This window comes from Bubalus kerabau, chromosome 1 (genome assembly GCF_029407905.1).
Source record: "Bubalus kerabau isolate K-KA32 ecotype Philippines breed swamp buffalo chromosome 1, PCC_UOA_SB_1v2, whole genome shotgun sequence".
Classification (NCBI taxonomy): domain Eukaryota; kingdom Metazoa; phylum Chordata; class Mammalia; order Artiodactyla; family Bovidae; genus Bubalus; species Bubalus kerabau.
Genome location: NC_073624.1, coordinates 36,995,124 through 37,013,261, shown reverse-complemented (window position 1 = coordinate 37,013,261; position 18,138 = coordinate 36,995,124). Strand labels below are relative to the sequence as shown.

At 38.0% G+C, this 18,138-nt stretch overlaps 1 protein-coding gene across 5 annotated transcripts in view; it reads left to right on the top strand.

Moving 5' to 3' along the window:
• DNAI7 (dynein axonemal intermediate chain 7) overlaps positions 1–18,138 on the top strand; it is an 88,294-nt gene that overhangs the window by 64,691 nt on the left and 5,465 nt on the right. For 4 of the 5 annotated variants that reach the window (XM_055572178.1, XM_055572168.1, XM_055572182.1 and 1 more), the window contains 4 exons: positions 8,729–8,804; positions 9,847–10,007; positions 12,875–13,031; positions 16,358–16,572. In XM_055572178.1, coding sequence (XP_055428153.1) covers positions 8,729–8,804; positions 9,847–10,007; positions 12,875–13,031; positions 16,358–16,572 — 609 coding nt within the window. The remainder of the gene's footprint in view (positions 1–8,728; positions 8,805–9,846; positions 10,008–12,874; positions 13,032–16,357; positions 16,573–18,138) is intronic. The other variant, XM_055572191.1, reaches the window with a different exon arrangement.

The window sequence follows — 18,138 nt, the reverse complement described above, 5'->3', positions numbered from 1 at the left end:
CTTTTTAAATAAAAATAATAATTATCTTCAGAAATATTTTGGTGATCTATGGGACATGCATGGTAATATATGAACCTTTGAAATTTTTTAAAGTTCAAGTTAAGAATAGCCTTTGGACTTCCCTAGTGGTCCAGTGGTTAAGAATCTGCTTACCAATGCAGGGGACTTGGGTTTGATCCCTGGTCTGGGAAGATTCCACATACCTCAGGGTAGCTAAGCCCCCGCACGCAGAGTAGCCCCTCTCGTGCAACAGTGAAGACCGAATGCAACCAAACAATAAATGGATAAAATTAAATTATTTTTAAAAGAGTAGCCTTTGTCTTTAAGATACTCTAAACAGATTTAACATAAATGTGAGTATATATCTATTGTATATATCTAACATGGGCTTCCCAGGTGGCGCTAGTGGTAAAGAATCTGCCTGCCGGTGCAGGAGATGCAAGAGACCCAGGTTCGATCTCTGTGTTGGGAAGATCCCCTGGAGAAGGGACTGGCAACCCAGTCCAGTTTCTTGCCTGGAAAATTCCATGGACAGAGGAGCCTGGCAGTCTGGCAGTTCAAGGGGCCACAAAAAGTTGGACATGACCAAGTGACTGAACACACACACATATATTTAATATAAATATGAGTATGTATAATATGTAAAACATATATATGAAACATAAAATTTACTAATTATCTTCTGTATGAAATTTGATTGAGGAGGAGAAGTGTAATAGTTACCATATATTCTGATATATGTAATGAGAGAGATTAGGCATAGGAGTTAAGAGAGAGAAATGAATCCAAAAAACGAACAGAATTGAACAGATTGGAAGTCTTCTCTGATGAGATAGCATTTAAGCTAAATCTCTTGATAGGTATGGAGGAGTTTAGATGGAAAGGAAATTATTCTTCTCAGAGTAAAAAGTGTGGAGAAATAGCCTTAGAGATTTGAGGACTTCTTGGCATCATCATGGATAGATTTAGAGTCTACAAGAATAGCCCACATGAAAAAACCTACCTTTAACATTCAACAACCTTCAGCTTCCCACAAATTTACTTGGACCACCCATTTACCTGGTCATACCTTGGACCTTGTTCTTATTTCCTTACTCACTCAGCAAATATTTTTTTGAATGCCTACTTGTATATGTTGGCACTTTCTGGCCCTCAGGGGACAGTGGTGAAGGACAAATGAGATTCCTACTCTCGTGATTTATAATACTTGCAAGTCAGGAGAAACCAACAAGTCATAAAAAACTGGAGATAGCGGATCTTAATAAATGCCATATGCAGAATTAAACAGGGTGGTATAGTACGAGTGACTGGTAGTAGCTAGATTGGATAGTTACAGATGGCTTGTGTGATTGGTTCTTATTTAAGCTGAGACCCAAATGACCAAAGGGAATCAGCTATATAATGACAAAGGTCATTAGACAGAAGTGAGGACCAGGATGAAGGCCAATGGACTGACGTAGAGTGGACAAGAAAGAAAGTGGTATGTGATGGTGTCAGAGAGGAAAGCAGAAGCCAGGTGAAGCAGGGCTTTGTAGGCCAGAGGGAGAAGTTAAGATTTACTGTAGATTCAACAAGATGCCATTGGAGAGCTATTTAAGTAGGAAAGTGGCATGGTTCATGACACAGAAAGGTTATTCTGACCACTGTGCAGAAAACAAATTGTGAGGGCCTAAAGTGGAAGGTGGCTCAGATGGTAAAGCGTCTGTCTACAATGTGGGAGACCTGGGTCGGGAAGATTCCCTGGAGAATGAAATGGCAACCCACTCTAGTACTCTTGCCTAGAAACCCATGGACGGAGGAGCCTGGTGCAGGCTCCTCCATCCATGGGGTCGCAAAGAGTCGGACACGACTGAGCGACTTTACTTTCTTTCACTAAAGTGGAAGCATGGTGCATGTGTATACAGTCTCAGTCCTGTCCGACTCTGTGACCCCAAGGACTGTAGGGTCTCCTGCCTAGCAGGAAGATTCTTCACCATCTGAGTCACAAAGGAAGGCTGGCAGTTGGTAAAGAACCCACCAATGCAGGAGACTTGAGAGATACAGGTTCAGTCCCTGGGTTGGGAAGATCCCCTGGAGAAGGAAATGGCAACCCACTCCAGTATCCTTGCCTGGAAAATCCCATGGACAGTAGAGCCTGGCAGTCTTGGCGGGCTATAGTCCATGGGGTCGCCAAGAGTTGGACACGACTGAGTGACAAACACTCACCAACTACACCACCTGGAAAGCCCTTGAAACATGGTATCAAGTTCAATAGTACGAGAAGCATGAGAGGTCATGGTGGCTTAGACAAAGGTTGTAGTAAGACGTGGAAAGGTGGATATGTTTGGGAATATGTTGGAGGTAAAATAAACAACCATGCTGAATTTTAATTTGGGGAAACTAAACAGTTTACTGGTGACTGCAGCCATGAAATTAAAAGACGCTTGCTCCTTGGAAGGAAAGTTATAACCAACCTAGATAGCATATTCAAAAGCAGAGACATTACTTTGCCAACAAAGGTCTGTCTAGTCAAGGCTATGGTTTTTCCTGTGGTCATGTATGGATGTGAGAGTTGGACTGTGAAGAAGGCTGAGCGCCGAAGAATTGATGCTTTTGAACTGTGGTGTTGGAGAAGACTCTTGAGAGTCCCTTGGACTGCAAGGAGATCCAACCAGTCCATTCTGAAGGAGATCAGCCCTGGGATTTCTTTGGAGAGAATGATGCTGAAGCTGAAACTCCAGTACTTTGGCCACCTCATGCAAAAAGTTGACTCATTAGAAAAGACTCTGATGCTGGGAGGGATTGGGGGCAGGAGGAGAAAAGGACGACAGAGGATGAGATGGCTGGATGGCATCACTGACTCGATGGACGTGAGTCTGAGTGAACTCCGGGAGTTGGTGATGGACAGGGAGGCCTGGCGTGCTGCGATTCATGGGGTCACAAAGAGTGGGACATGACTGAGCGACTGAACTGAACTGAACTGAACTGAAACAGTTTACTGAGGGGGGAATGGGCTGAGTTGGTTGAGAGTGACAGTGAAACCAGAGGATTTTTGGAGGGGCATGGTAAGTTTAGGACACACAAGTGGAAATATCAAGTAGGCAAATGTGAACCTGGGGTTCTAAGGGAAAAGTTGGATCTGCCCATCATATATGTGTGTGTAGACTTCCAGGGCTGAGCAAATAAATGTATGTGGCCTGAAGAGCATCTCTAGCATGGGTTTGGGAACCACCAGCTTATAGGTAGTATTAAAGCCACAGGAATGAATGAGACTTCAGCACACTCAGGATAACCATTCTTATCCTTTATCCAAAATGAACCATATGATATTGTATTTTCAAAATTCATCTTCAATTCTTTACCAAGAGTCAGTTCCAACACTTTATTCTGAAACTGTAAATTACGTTTTTATGAAAAAATTGAATTTCTTTTGTGTAGATTTTCTTTTGATGGGAAAGAAAATTCAAGACATTCTTTCAAACATATATGGTATCCAGTACTGACATTTTGCAGATGTCCAGTATCACACGCTTTTGAATTGTGGTATTGGAGAAGACTCTTGAGAGTCCCTTGGACAGTAAGAAAATGAAAACAGTTGATCCTAAAGGAAATCAACCCTGAATATTCATTGAAAGGACTGATGCTGAAGCTGAAGCTCCAATACTGTGGCCACATGATATGAAGAACCAACTCATAAGAAAAGACCCTCATGCTGGGAAAGACTGAAGTCAGGAGGAGAAGGGGACAACAGAGGATGAGATGGCTGGATGGCATCACCAGTCAATGGACAACAGCAACAATATCAAAATTTCTTTCTCTGATAATTGTTGATATCAAATCTCCTTTGTTCTCTTCATATATTTTCATATTTTTGTGGCTTTTGATTGGTTTAGTTATCTTTTCACATTTAGATCTTTTATCTATCTGGAACTTAGTGTAAAGTAGTTCAGTTCAGTTCAGTCACTCAGTTGTGTCCGACTCTTTGTGACCCCACGGGCTGTAGCACACCAAGCTTCACTGTCCATCGCCAACTCCCAGAGCTTGCTCAGACTCATGTCCACAGAGTTGGTGATGCCATCCAACCATCTTATCCTCTGTCATCCCCTTCTCCTCCTGCTTTCAATCTTTCCCAGAATCAGAATCTTTTCCAGTGAGTCAGTTCTTTGCATCAGGTGGCTAAAGTATTGGAGTTTCAGCATCAGCATCAGTCCTTCCAATCAATATTCAGGGTTGATTTCCTTTAGGATTGACTGGTTTAATCTTCTTGCAGTCCAAGGTTCTCTCAAGAGTCTTCTCCAACATCACAGTTCAAAAGCATCAATTTTTGGTGCTCAGCTTTCTTTATTGTCCAACTCTCACATCCATACATGACTGCTAGAGAAACCATAGCTTTGACTAGATGGACCTTTGTTGGCACAGTAATGTCTCTGCTTTTTAATATGCTGTCTAGGTTACTCATAGCTTTTCTTCCAAGGAGTAAGCGTCTTTTAATTTCATGACTGCAGTCACCATCTGCAGTGATTTTGGAGCTCCCCAAAATAAAGTCTCTCACTGTTTCCATTGTTTCCCCATCTATTTGCCATGAAGTGAATGGGACCAGATGTCATGATCTTAGTTTTTTTTGAATGTTGAGCTTTAAGCCAACTTTTTCACCCTCCTCTTTCACTTTCATCAATAGGCTCTTCAGTTCCTCTTCACTTTCTGCCATAAAGGTGGTGTCATCTGTGTATCTGAGGTTATTGATATTTCTCCCGACAAACTTGATTCCAGCTTGTGATTCCTCCAGTCCAACATTTTGCATGATATACTCTGCATATAAGTTAAACAAGCAGGGTGACAATATACAGCCTTGACGTACTCCTTTCCCAGTTTGGAACCAGTCTGTTGTTCCGTGTCCAGTTCTAACTGTTGCTTCTTGACCTGCCTACAGATTTCTCAGGAGGCAGGTAAGGTGGTCTGGTATTCCCATCTCTTTAAGGATTTTCCACAGTTTGTTGTGATCCACACAGTCAAAGGCTTTGGTGTAATCAATAAAGTGCAGTAGATGTTTTTCTGGAATTCTCTTGCTTTTTCTATGATCCAACAGATGTTGGCAATTTAATCTCTGGTTCCTCTGTCTTTTCTAAATGTGTAAATTAGGGGAGAATCTAAATTTATTTTATTTCAAATCTTAGTGAGCTCTCTCAAAACATTTACCATATAAACCGAGGTTTTTCCTATTGATCTGAAATGCTATATGCTACATTTCCAAGTGGCTCCTGAGATCTATTTCTGAAATTTCTAGTCAGCTTTCATGATCTTATTCATGATCCAAGCTATGTTTTTATATCACATTCAAGTTACATACATATTAAAATAATTTCCACATTACAGTAACTGCACATTAATCAAGTTGCAATGAAAAATACTTTGCTAGTGTTCTATGAAGTTCTTCCATGTTAGAAGCCAATTCATAAACCAATTGAGCCAAGATGTCATTGAAAAGTTATACTTTACCTTCTCTGCTTCATATTTTGTCCACATTTCCACACAAACAGTTTCTTAAATGTTATTTTAAAAATAGATTTATTATAAATTTAGTGTAATTCAAAGAAAAACTCCACTTTGCTAATTGATGAGACTTGACAAAACGCTACATATTAAAATTTAGCTATAAGAAGAAAGTATGTGGAAAATTTTCTGAAACAGTTAGGTTGAAAGAGTACTTTTCTTTAGCAGATATAAACATGATGATAATATCAAGAAAAGCATTTTTTCCAGCTTCACTGCCAAGAAACAGAAGGAGCTTTAGAATGTGTAAAACGCTGAAGGATTATAGGATCAATAAATGTGGTTTGGAGTTTACTTTTTGTGCAGGAGTATGTTCTAGCTGTGATGATAGGAAAACATTCTAGAATAATTATCAAGATTCAGGAGCTTGCAGCAGAGTGTAAATTGATCCATTTCTTCCATTCTCTAGAAGTCTAGCTTCAAAAAAGAGTCAATTAAGCTAAAGAATAACATAAAATTATAAAAATTGTGAATTATAGGGCAATATTTTGAGCTAAATACAAGATCGTTCTATTGTGTGATGATAGAGATGCAGATAAATTCCTATTGTTGCATACTGAAGTACTGTGGTTATCAAGGTTCTGTTAAGAAGGTCTAAATTCTTTGGTCTCCCTGCAAGGTAGAAAACCAGTCTGATCTACATGCTGAAGAATTCTCAAATGTTTGAAACTGTGAATTGGAAAGCCTGACTCCCTTGTTGGTTTGATATCTTTTGATACTGTTGTCAGAGAAAATCCTGCCTGTAAGAAAAAAAATGCAGCTGGCTTTTTAATGGTAGAGAATATCAAAGGCCACTTAGATGTCCCATGGGCATCTCAAATTCAACATATCCACAATCAGATTTACTACTTTTTTCCCCCCAAAGCAATTCTTTCTTTTCTTGATAATTGTTACCACTATCTATCTTATTACCTAAGCCAAGCATTTGAAAATCAGTCTTCTATATCCATTCTCCATCCAAGCTATGTAGATTTACTTCCTCATCATCTCTCATCTAACCTCCTTCTAATGACCCTGATTGCATCTATCTTGACTTGTGCCCTGATCCTCTTACCTTGGACTTCCTATTCTGAATAGTTATTTATTTGTTTGTTCTATTTTATTTACTTATTTAGCTGTATCAGGTCTTGGTTGCGTCATGTGGGATCTTTCGTTGTGGTGCTCAGCCCCTCTAGTCATGGCACGGGCTCCAGAGCACACGGTCTCAGTAGCCACAGCACAGGGGCTTAGTTTCTCTGTATCATATGAGATCCTAGTTCCCCGACCAAGGATCAAACCCATGTTCCCTGCAATGCAAGACAGATTCTCAACCAAGAAAGTCCCTGGATTCCCTACTCTTTACTAAGTGATACGTCATCATCTGGCCACCAAAAAAAAACCCTTTCCAAATGCATTTCTGTGTTACTTTCCTAGTAAGTCTTTTGGGGGCTCTCTTCTACCCATGAAGAAAATCTAATCTTTGGAGTGGCATCCAATGCTCTCCACAAGTTGGACCTTGCCTCTCCAGCTTCAAATCTTTACCCGCCTAGCCTGTCTCATTCCAACCATACCTGACCACTTGGGGGTCTTTGGAACCCTCTGTTTTGCTCCATACCTTTCCGCCTTCACTCATACTTGGAATTCTCTCCCACCATTTTTGAGAAGACCTAATTATCTTTCAAGATTTAGTTCACACTTTACCACCTTCCTGTAGGGTTTTCTATTTTTACCACCCACAGACTGTTTTCCCACAGAATTAACCACTCTGCCTTTGTGTTTCTCTTGTGGACCCCTTCCTGCACTATAGCACCCACTTTGTTGACCTGCTTCCATAATAGACTGGCAGCTCCTTAAGCAAAGACCTTGGCTTTTTCTTTCTTTTTACTCCTAGTATCTAGTGCTGCCTGTACAATTCAGGCACTCAGTAAAGCTTCATTGAATGAATGAGTTAGTAAGAGAAGTGTCAGAGGCCGGATGAAAAGGTTGGCAGAGAATGCATGGTGTTAAAACTGGTCAAGAAGAAAATACAAAAAATATAGTGATGAGAGTAAGAGAAAAAATCATCTACTAAGAAGGACTGGGCCTTGTATGATAGATGAGGATGAGCAGCATGGTGGGATTAACTTATGTTAAGCTTCTGACTAGGATTCTGGTATGAGGTTCTTCTATTGCTGTACAAAAGGACAGGTGGTGTTTGAAGGCAAATGAATTTTTCTGGATATAATCCTTCCTATTTGCAAATATTAGCACACACATGCTAAAGTTTTATAGTAGCACTGCATTTATCTAGTGTTTACAGTGTACAACATTCTTTACTTTTATTATTTTATTGGACCCTTAGACCAGTTATCCCCATAAGCTTCAGTTCCCTTTTTGTAAAATGAAGATAATAGCTTAGGATTGTTTACAAGAGCTATTATATGTCTAGTGCACAGTTGTTAGATCAGGGCTTTGTGACTCGTAATGCTTAAATGACTTGCTTAAGTTCACAAAGGTAAGTTAATGGCATGCGTGTGTGCTCAGTCACTCAGTCATGTCTGATTCTTTGCAACCCCATGGACTGTAGCCTGCCAGGATCCTCTGTCCATGGAATTTTCCAGCAGGAATATTGGAGTGGGTTGCCATTTCTTACTCCAGGGGATCGTTCTGACCCAGGGATCAAACCCACATCTCCTGCATAGGCTGGCAAATTCTTTACCACTGTGCCACATGGCATATTTAAATTCCTCTGTCCTCTTTTTGTACAGTAGTATTCTGTTTTGCTATACCAGAATATAATAATATCTTCTGCATTACTTAGGGCATGGCATCTTTAATTTTCTTGAGAGGCTTACCCAAAAAGAGGCTTTGGAATTACTCAGAGAGTTTATTGCCAAAATCAAGCAAAATCAAAAACTTGGCTAAAACCAAAATGTCAATATAAATAATATTTGTATAGCTTGCATGGCTTCCTAGTCCCTCTGTTTTGTGCTTGGGGGTTTTCCACAGAGAATCTGAGCGACTAGCTCCTGGCCTTGTGAGGTTTGTGGAGATATGCTCTCATTTAAATTAATTTCTAAAGTATTATTTTTGAGTCCAATTTTAGACCAGAGCAAGTGTCCGTTTGGGGTCCTGGAAATATGGTAGCAGAAACCTAGTGGGAACTAGAATAGGAAGAGAGTGAATCTGGGCTCCGGCAGACACTGACGATCACCCCTGTCTGTCCTTGTGTTCTCTGTAGTGTCCTGTCCAGGAAGAACCTGAAGCCACAAAATATGAAATGGAGATGAAATTATTAAGTGAAACAGTTTCAGCAGGTATTCTTCCAAGTCACATTTTTAGAATTTAACTTGACTGGGATTTTCTGCTTACAAAAGAAACGCAAGGATATTAGAAAATCAACTCAGATGTTGCAGAAGTATATTTAAAGTGAAAATTTTTCCTCATCTCTCTACTGAGATAACCAGTGTTAACAATTCTTTTGAATTTGTTGTACTCTGTCTCCATCTCTCTCTTTTTGATTTTAAATAAAACCATCGGGTCATGTTATATGAATATTCTCATTGAAAGTTACTTTTTTTTCACCTAACAATATTTGTGATTGTACATACACACATAAAACACAATACATTTTCTACTTAAATGAATAATATTCAGCATTATTCTAAGTCAGAACACATTGATAACCTTACTTTTTAAAGTATCTATGTAATGCTATGGGACGTTATCATCTATTAATAAGGACTTAAATAAGGTTATTTCTAATTTTTTTTATTATTACAAGCAATGTTGCCTTGAACATTCATAAGCACACACATGAAGTTAGAAATTTCTTCACACTTTTGTATTTAGTCTTATCATGGCAAATAACAATTGGATACAGTTTTTAAATGTCAAGATGATAGTGATGTCTAGTTTGCAGAACTTGTAGTTTGAGATTTATGTAATCTTTTTCATTAACTTTTATCATTTTGCTTCTTTCCCAGAAACTCCTTAGGAATGTATTTTTTATACAGTTCTTAGCATAGTTTTTATAACAGACTTCTTGTCCACTTCACTTTTTCCAACACACTTTTGTGTCAACAGTCAACTAGGTTTATATCATTATAACTTTTCCGTAATCCTTATGAGATAATTTACCTATGAAAAATATAAATGGAGCCCTCCCCTGCACCCTAACATTATGCATGCCTATTCCCACTTTGAAGTGAATGATTTTGAATTAACCACATTCTGAAAATGTGTAGTTGCTAAATACAAATTTTCTTTTCCAGTATTAGAATGCTTTCATTTCCCTACTAAGAAAATACAGAAATGTTGTGATCTGTTTAGAAACTCAATCAATCTGATGAATTTCAGCACAGGAGTTGCTGTTAGAGAATGCTTCTGAAAAGCCCTATTTCCTTGAAGAAAATGAGGTTGATTTATGCCAGTTCACAACCCTGGGTGGCGTGTACCACTTGGATATTTTGGAGCTTCCTCCACAGTGTAAACCAATGAAGGGCTGGATGATTGTGGAAGTAGGTTGATTCTTGAATCAAAATTTATGCATAAAATAATTTCTCATGCTTTAACTTTATCTGAAATGATTTAACATCTATTTAACCCTAAAATGATTTAACCCTATTAAACAGGCACAAATGCGGAAAATGTAATTTTAAATTGTCTTGAATTTATGAATCAAAATCAGATACTAAAGGAGAGGAATCTGAAATAATAATGGATTTTAAAACTAGAATTCATACATGTTAACTTAATTGTAAACCTGTAACTCTGTGTATATTATGCCAATTTGGCCTTAATAATGACAGTCATTTTCAGGGGTCATCAAATTTTTTCTGTAAAGGGCCAGGTGGTAAGTATTTTCAGCTCTGTGAGCCATACCAGCTCTGCTGCAACTCCTCAACTCTGCCATTGTAACATTAAAGTAGCCATTGGTAAATGAATGGACATGGCTGTGTTCCAGTTAAACTTATTTTACAAAAACTGGTAGGGGCTAGATTTTCCAAGGACCATAGTTTGTGGATTCTAGTCTAAATCAGTGGTTCCCAGCATGTGGTCCCTTGACCAGAAGCCTCAACGTCATTTGGCATCATCTGAGAATTTGCTAGAAATGCAAATCCATTGCCCCCACCTCAGTCCTACTGAATCAGAAAGTTTGGAGCTAAGACTCAGCAGTCTGTGTTTTAGCAAGACACACCCTAAAGTTTGAGAACCACTGGTCTGCATTCTTGATATACAAGTGTGGTCCATGAACCTGCAGCATCTGTATCAGCTGAGAACTTGTTAGAAATGCATCATTTGGGACTGTACCTCAGGTCCACCGAATCTGCACAGTAACTGCACATGAAAGTTTGAAAAGCACTGATGTGGGCAATGCCAATGGTATTGATGCACAGATAGCAGTCATTGAGTAACAAGGATACTGATGGTAGCAGTTGTCAATCATTTTTCAAGGAGTTCTCGCTCTTGTTTCAGTAAGTAGTGACATTTGCACTAGTATTGACTTGATTTAATTTTTAGTGGCCTACACCCCAGATAATACCCCATTATGGTAAAGAATCTGCTTGCAGCACAGGAGACCTGGGTTCAATCCCTGGGTCAGGAAAATCCCCTGGAGAAAGGAATGGCTACCCACTCCAGTATTCTTGCCTGGAGAACTCCATGGACAGAGGAGCCTAGAAGAAGCCATAACTTCTTTATGCATAGGCATTCTTGAATTAGTGTAGTATTTATCTATTTTTTTCATTATCACCCCTCCAAAGAGCCTTTGTAGACTTTTTTCCTAACTGTCCCCCATAAAGTATTAATACCACATGTATACTGTATATTTACATATACTGTACATATGTATACTTACATATGCTGTATGTATATTTGTGTTTTATACCTAAAAGAGTACAATTTTTTCATGACCCCTCTAAACTAATTTTTACCCTCTTAGGGATAATATTGCTGTTCCTTTCCCCTTCTCATAAATGAGAATGCAGTTATTAGGTTGACCCCGGAGAGATAATTTGGTTTGTAGCCCCTCTGAGGGGCTTCCCCGGGGGCTCAGCAATAAAGAATCCGCCATAAATGCAAGAGACTCAGGAGAGACAGGTTCGATCCCTGTGTCAGGAAGATTCCCTGGAAAAGGGCATGTCAACCCATTCCAGTATCCTTGCCTGGGATGTCCCATAGACAGATGAGCCTGGCGGGCTATAGTCCATAGGGTTGCAAAGAGTCAGACGTAACTGAAGCGACTTAGCACGCAGCCACTTTGAAGAATCTATTTGAATCAGCCTTCCCTACCTCAGAAATACCTGAAGGGCAGAGTGGAGTCCAAAAAGACACCCTTTGGTGGAGGTAGGCTTTCAAAACTCTTTATCCATAGGAAGGTCTAAGCCTGAACTGGGAATTTCAAGGATGCATACAAAGATCTGGTGTTCCTGAATTCCTGAATTTTGTCCTGGTATCCTGATACTACTCTAGGTGCTCTATTTGAGCCCAGAGTATTCTCCATCACATTTATTTTTCTCTCCTGCAACAAAGAGACCTTCCTCATTTTCTAAGTCCCTTTTAAATAATCTCACACTTCCTCTAGAAATTTTCCCCAACCAGTTTTTCCTCTGTTTTGCAACATTTGTAATCTTCCCTTTCCTAGATCCATCTCTGCTAAATTCTGATAATAGACAAATCTTCTTTATCCCACAGACATCTGCTCTTGGCTTAATTTACTTTCTCCCCATCACCACCCCCCTGTTTTTTAAAGATGTAATTGATATATAACACTGCATAAGTTTAAGGTATGCAATATGATGATTTTTAATTTCATTCATTTATTTCCACGCTTCTCAAAAGGTTGCTTATTCTTTCTGTCTTCACCCACACACCCTAACCAAGTTACTGGAACATGAGATTTGGGGTCTTATACATCTACTGGGTTGGTCAAATCTTTTAAGATTTTGTTGTTCAGATCTTTATATAAGATGTTAGGGGAAAACCCAAATGAACTTTTTGGCCAATCCAATACTTTTGCCTTCTAGTGCCTTCTTGAAGTCATTTTGTAATCTTTGGCACATTAATTGATTTTTCTAAGTCCCAGTTATCTTCTCTGTTCAACACATATCTCGTAGAATTATTGGAGAAATAAAATGAATAGTTAAGTCCCAGCCAGCCTAGAATCTGGCCTATAAAAGAGTTCTGAATTACATTCAAATGTAGTGATTTTTTTCCCTCAATCATTAGCTTTAATTTTGTTGTGACATTTTGTTTGTCAATCTATAGTGAAATGTGACCAAACTCAATGTTTATTTAACATATATAGCTTACTCTGCATAACTCTGCATCATAAACTGTTACCAATCAGCTTCTAACTTAGTATTATCTTGGTCATTTTTAAAAGATACTCAAAGAGGGATTGCAGAAATATACATATCCTCCAGAAACTACAGAAGACCTTGAAGCAGAAAATGTTTTTCCACCCATAGAGGTCACGCTTGAAGTTCATGAGAATGTAATCTTCTTTGAGAATCCTATGGTTGCAAGGTGGGATGCTGAAGGTACAATGATGCCTTAACCAGCTTTGATAATTATGTAATGAAAAGAGGTATAATAATATAAATCCTTAAATCAAAATAGGAAATGGAGAATGTAAACTGAGTTTCTAATCATACATATTTCTGTGCCTATTGTAGGGTCTTTGTTTCCTTTTGATGGAAATGAATAGGGATGTTTTTAAAAAGAAGGAAATGAATAAAAATATCAAATAGTATAGCAAATCAAAAACAAATGAAGAGCCTACTCTCTCTTGAAATGGCCAAATAATTCAGATTGGGGTGATTATTTTAATGTTAATGATTTATAAATTGCAAAGCTTATTACAACCAGGTACTGAGGATGGGTGTCTTCCCAGGTGGCTTCAGTGGTAAAGAACCCGCCTGCCAAGCAGGAGACACAGATTCAATCCCTAGGATGGGAAGATCCCCTGGAGAAGGAAATGGCAACCCACTCCGGTGTTCTTGCCTGGGAAATCCCATGGACAGAGGAGCCTGGCAGGCTATAGTCCATGGGTTCGCAGAGTTGGACATGACTTAGCAACTAAACAACAACTGAGGATGGGGAGTGGGCAAATGGGAAACCTGAGAAAGAGGAAAACCAACCACTTTATGCCTCTATAACTTTTAACTGTTGAACCATGAGAAATTATTGCTTATTCAAATTGTTAAATATCAATAAATCAGAAGTGTTAACAAATACAAGTTAATCATTCACCAATTATTAACAAATACCTGATTTGGGGTTGGCAGGCTAAACTTTGAAAGGTCTTGGTCTTGTGAATTAATGTATGCAAATCTGGGGACTCTTAGATGAAAGTTGAATAGCTTTGTTTTTAATGTAGGTGAATTATTCTACATCCATTTATTTGTGAAAAGGTTTACATACTAGATAACAGGTCTAGATAATAAGATAACTAAAGCACAGAGCTATTACTTTAGTTATGGGAGCAGAGAATTTAGAGACTATTTTGTACTTTAAATTTTTTTATGGTTGCTACAACACACTATATTTTTGCTTGTACAGACATAACCACAAGATTTTTAGTGTAGAGATAGTTTATGTTTTAAAAACAGTATATTTCTATCAATACATTAAACCATAAAATATATCAAAATGAACATTGGGTAATTTTTTCCTTTCATGTTGCTTTAGAGGTTTCACTTCTCCTTTCCTTTAATGGTAATGTTCCTAAATATTTATTTATCAAATTAAAATTAGAATTAGACAAGATCAGTTATCCCACATGATTCAGGGAAATACGACAAGTAAAATTTGACTCTAATTGCAGTAATTATATGGCAGTAATCTACAACTCGATGGTTTCCCTGGTAAAGAATCCACCTGCCAATGCAGAAGACTGAGTTTCAATCCTTGGTACAGGAAAATGCCCTGGAGAAGGAAATGGCAACCCACTCCAGTATTCTTGCCAGGAGAACCCCATGGACAGAGGAGCCTGGCAGGCTACAGTCCATGGGGTCACCAGGAGTTAGACCTGACTTAGCGACTAAACAACAATTTTTATGGTTATAAATTAAAATAATTTTGTAAATGTAAAAACAGAAAGAGGAACTATATATAACTTAGTTTTCTAATATAATTATTTATTATATTGAATTCAAGAGTCAAAAATAGAACTAATATAACACTGTAAAGCAGCTATACACCAATTTTTTGAAAAGTTTTTTAAAAAAAGTAGGTGTATGGGGATGAAAACTAGAGAGAGATGGGAATGACAGCTGAGGTTGGGAATTACTTTATTATTTATTACTTTATTCATTATCCAAGATAATTTTCATTAGGAGGATGGCCTCAATAGGAGGAGAGTTTAAGTGTGTAGGGACAATATTATATATTCCTGTCTACTATTGTTTATTGAATGCTTTAAAATTAATGCCTAAAAGTGTTTTATTTCTTTTTTCCAGTAAATTTTCAAATAAATACATGCAAAATTAAAAAAAAATTTAAGTCAAAAATAGCCAGTGGAACCTTTCATGTGAGAAGATAAGAAAGCCAAGTGGAAACGAAGAGGGTGTTCTAGGAAAAGAATGATTCATTCCTTTCATAAAATGCTAAACAATAAGAAAGAGATAAATGAGACACGATTCCTTCTTCCAGGAATTTTCAAAGTTGTAGGAGAGGCAGACAGGGAAAGATACCATACACAAGGGGGTAGAGTAGTAAGGGGCTATATGATAGAAGAAAGTGCTACAGAGCAGAGCAGTGACCGGGTCCCATCTGGAGTGTTAAGGACAGCTTCTCCTAGGATAGAATACTGAGCAGGTCCTTCAGAGACTGAGAGACCATTGATGTAGTATATTCTGTGTGGGCATAAGTCTTCATTCCTCTTGGGTATATTGGTAGGAGTGGAATTTCTGGGTTGAAGAGTAAATTGATGTTCAACTGTTTAAAAACTGCCAAGTTGTTTTTCAAAGGAGCTATAACCACAACACAAGGTTCCCCATTTCTCCATATTCTTGCCTCCATTTGTTATTACCTATTTTTTTTTTATTAGAGCCACCCTAGTGGGTGTGAAATGGGTTTTCATCGTTTTAATTTGTATTTCCCTAATGCATGGTAATGTTAAGCATCTTTTTTTATGTATTTACTATACTTTCATGTAGCTTCTTTGATGAAATGTTTATTCAAATCTTTTGCCCATTTTTAAGTTGTGTTATGTTTTATTATTGAGCTGTAAGAGACACAAAAGACCACTTATTATATGATTGTGTTTAATGAAAGTTAAGAAAAGGCAGATCTTTAAGTATATTAATAGTTTCTTGGGGCTGGTGATGCAAATGGGAATTAACTATAAATAGACATAAGAGATCTTATTGGGAGGATAATAATATTCTAAAACTGAATGGTGGTGATGATTGCAAAACTGGATAAACTGACTAAAAATAATTGTATACTCAAGATAGGAGAATTTTAAAGTTCTTTAAAAAGAAAGATGAAGAGAGGTTCTCTAAAAGAGGAAGGGAAATGTTCTCTAGGAAGAAAGAACTGCATGTGCAGAGGCTTACAGGTTTATGATGTTGTTGGGGAAGAAAAGAAGAGTGTGACTGGAAAGAAGTCTGAGAAGTAGCAAAGAAGGAAGCCAGAAATGCGAGTCAGAGCTTCATTCTGAAAGTCTTGTGACCATGCTGAGGAATCTGGACTTGATCCTGTAGACAGGAAGAAACTCCAGTGAAGATGGTTTGTTGTTGTGATCCTATTCTCAGTGTGAAAAATCAATTTATACATATTGAAGTTAGTGGAGTGGTTTCATTCATCTTATTTTTGCAGAGGAGAATATGGAACTAATGTCTTATTAATCCTAATTATAAAGGTAAACAGTGGAAAACTGATGGCATCAGCAACGTGTCTTACAAATCGGAAGAGAGACTTGTAACATTCAACCTGGAAACTTTTTGTCCTGTTACCTTAATTCAAGATGCCCATATTAATATGCCATACCAGTCATGGGAGCTAAGACCACTTGATGTGAATAAAGTACTTCTGACTGTAACTACAGTATTTACTGAACTTCAAATACAAATCAAGGTAAACCACTGTTATAGCAAGTCATACCAAAGAGTTAAATCTCTTGATGACTATTAGAGTGTGTGTCAGAACAGTCAATCACTGATGATTTACATATTGAAATATGTCTTTTATAAATATATTGAAAATATACCTTGAGCTGGCACCCCACTCCGGTACTCTTGCCTGGAAAATCCCATGGACGGAGGAGCCTGGTAGGCTGCAGTCCTTGGGGTCGCTAAGAGTCGGACACGACTGAGCGACTTCACTTTCACTTTTTACTTTCATACATTGGAGAAGGAAATGGCAACCCACTCCAGTGTTCTTGCCTGGAGAATCCCAGGGACGGTGGAGCCTGATGGGCTGCCGTCATGGGGTCGCACAGAGTCGGACACGACTGAAGCGACTTAGCAGTAGCAGTAGTTTCTAAATAAAATACTGAGTATATAGGAAATAACATGTAAAAGTAAAGTATAAGTTTGTGCCCTAAAGTTACTAGGAATAGAGCAATTGGTGAAACTCTAAGTATGGTTGCAGTATGACTTTCAGAGGTGTTGGTCCACTAGAGTGATCTTATCACAGGAAGATAGCACCCAGCCGTTTGAAATCCCTTTTGAGTAACTCCATTGCTACAGAGTCTGACTCTGATTTCAATACCCGTAGACCACGAAATTTTTGTACCTTATTTTATGTTCCTGGTTATGTTGCAGTGTCTCCTAGTTTGTAGTCTATGGGAACTTGAATAGAATTTGTATCCTACTATTGAAGGAAATGGCAACCCACTCCAGTATTCTTGCCTGGAGAATCCCAGGGACAGAGGAGCCTACTGGGCTGCCGCCTATGGGGTCGCACAGAGTTGGACATGACTGAAGCGACTTAGCAGCAGCAGCAGCATTGTGTGAAAATTTTATAACTGTTAATTATGTTGAATTGGTTCATGGTGCTTTTCAGGCCTACTATATGTTTGTACTTTTCTGTCTCTTCTATTAATTTTTAAGAGTTTGATATTGAAACTCCAACTAAAAATCTTAATTTATCTACTTAAAAAAATAACTAATGTATAGTAGAACAATATGTAACTTTCTTCTGTATTTTCCAAATCTCCTCTAAATATGTTATTATACTTTCATAATTAAAAAAAAAGAAATTACAGTCTGAAATTTAAAGACAATGAGTAGACTTAGTGGTTACTTGAGGCTCAAGTGGGGAATGGATATAAATAGGCATAAGGGATTTCACTGAGGGGATGAAAATGTTCTAAAACTGATTTATGGTGATAATTGTACCAGTCAACAAAGTTACCAAAAAAAAAAATCACTGAACTGTGCACTTGAGATGCGTGAATTTTATGATATGTAAAATATACCCCATGAAAGTTGTTTTAAAAAAGAGATTTTTTTTAAAAAAAGATATAACCTGAAATTCTTTATGAATGTGGCAGAAAAGCTAGAAGATCATCAGACTTGGTTTTTAAGGTCAGAGGAGAGATGTGAACTCTATACACCTTCAGATTACCACTTTTCAAACTTTAAAACTGGATAATAATTTTGCATTATCATGTTAAAATTTTATACATATAAAAAATTA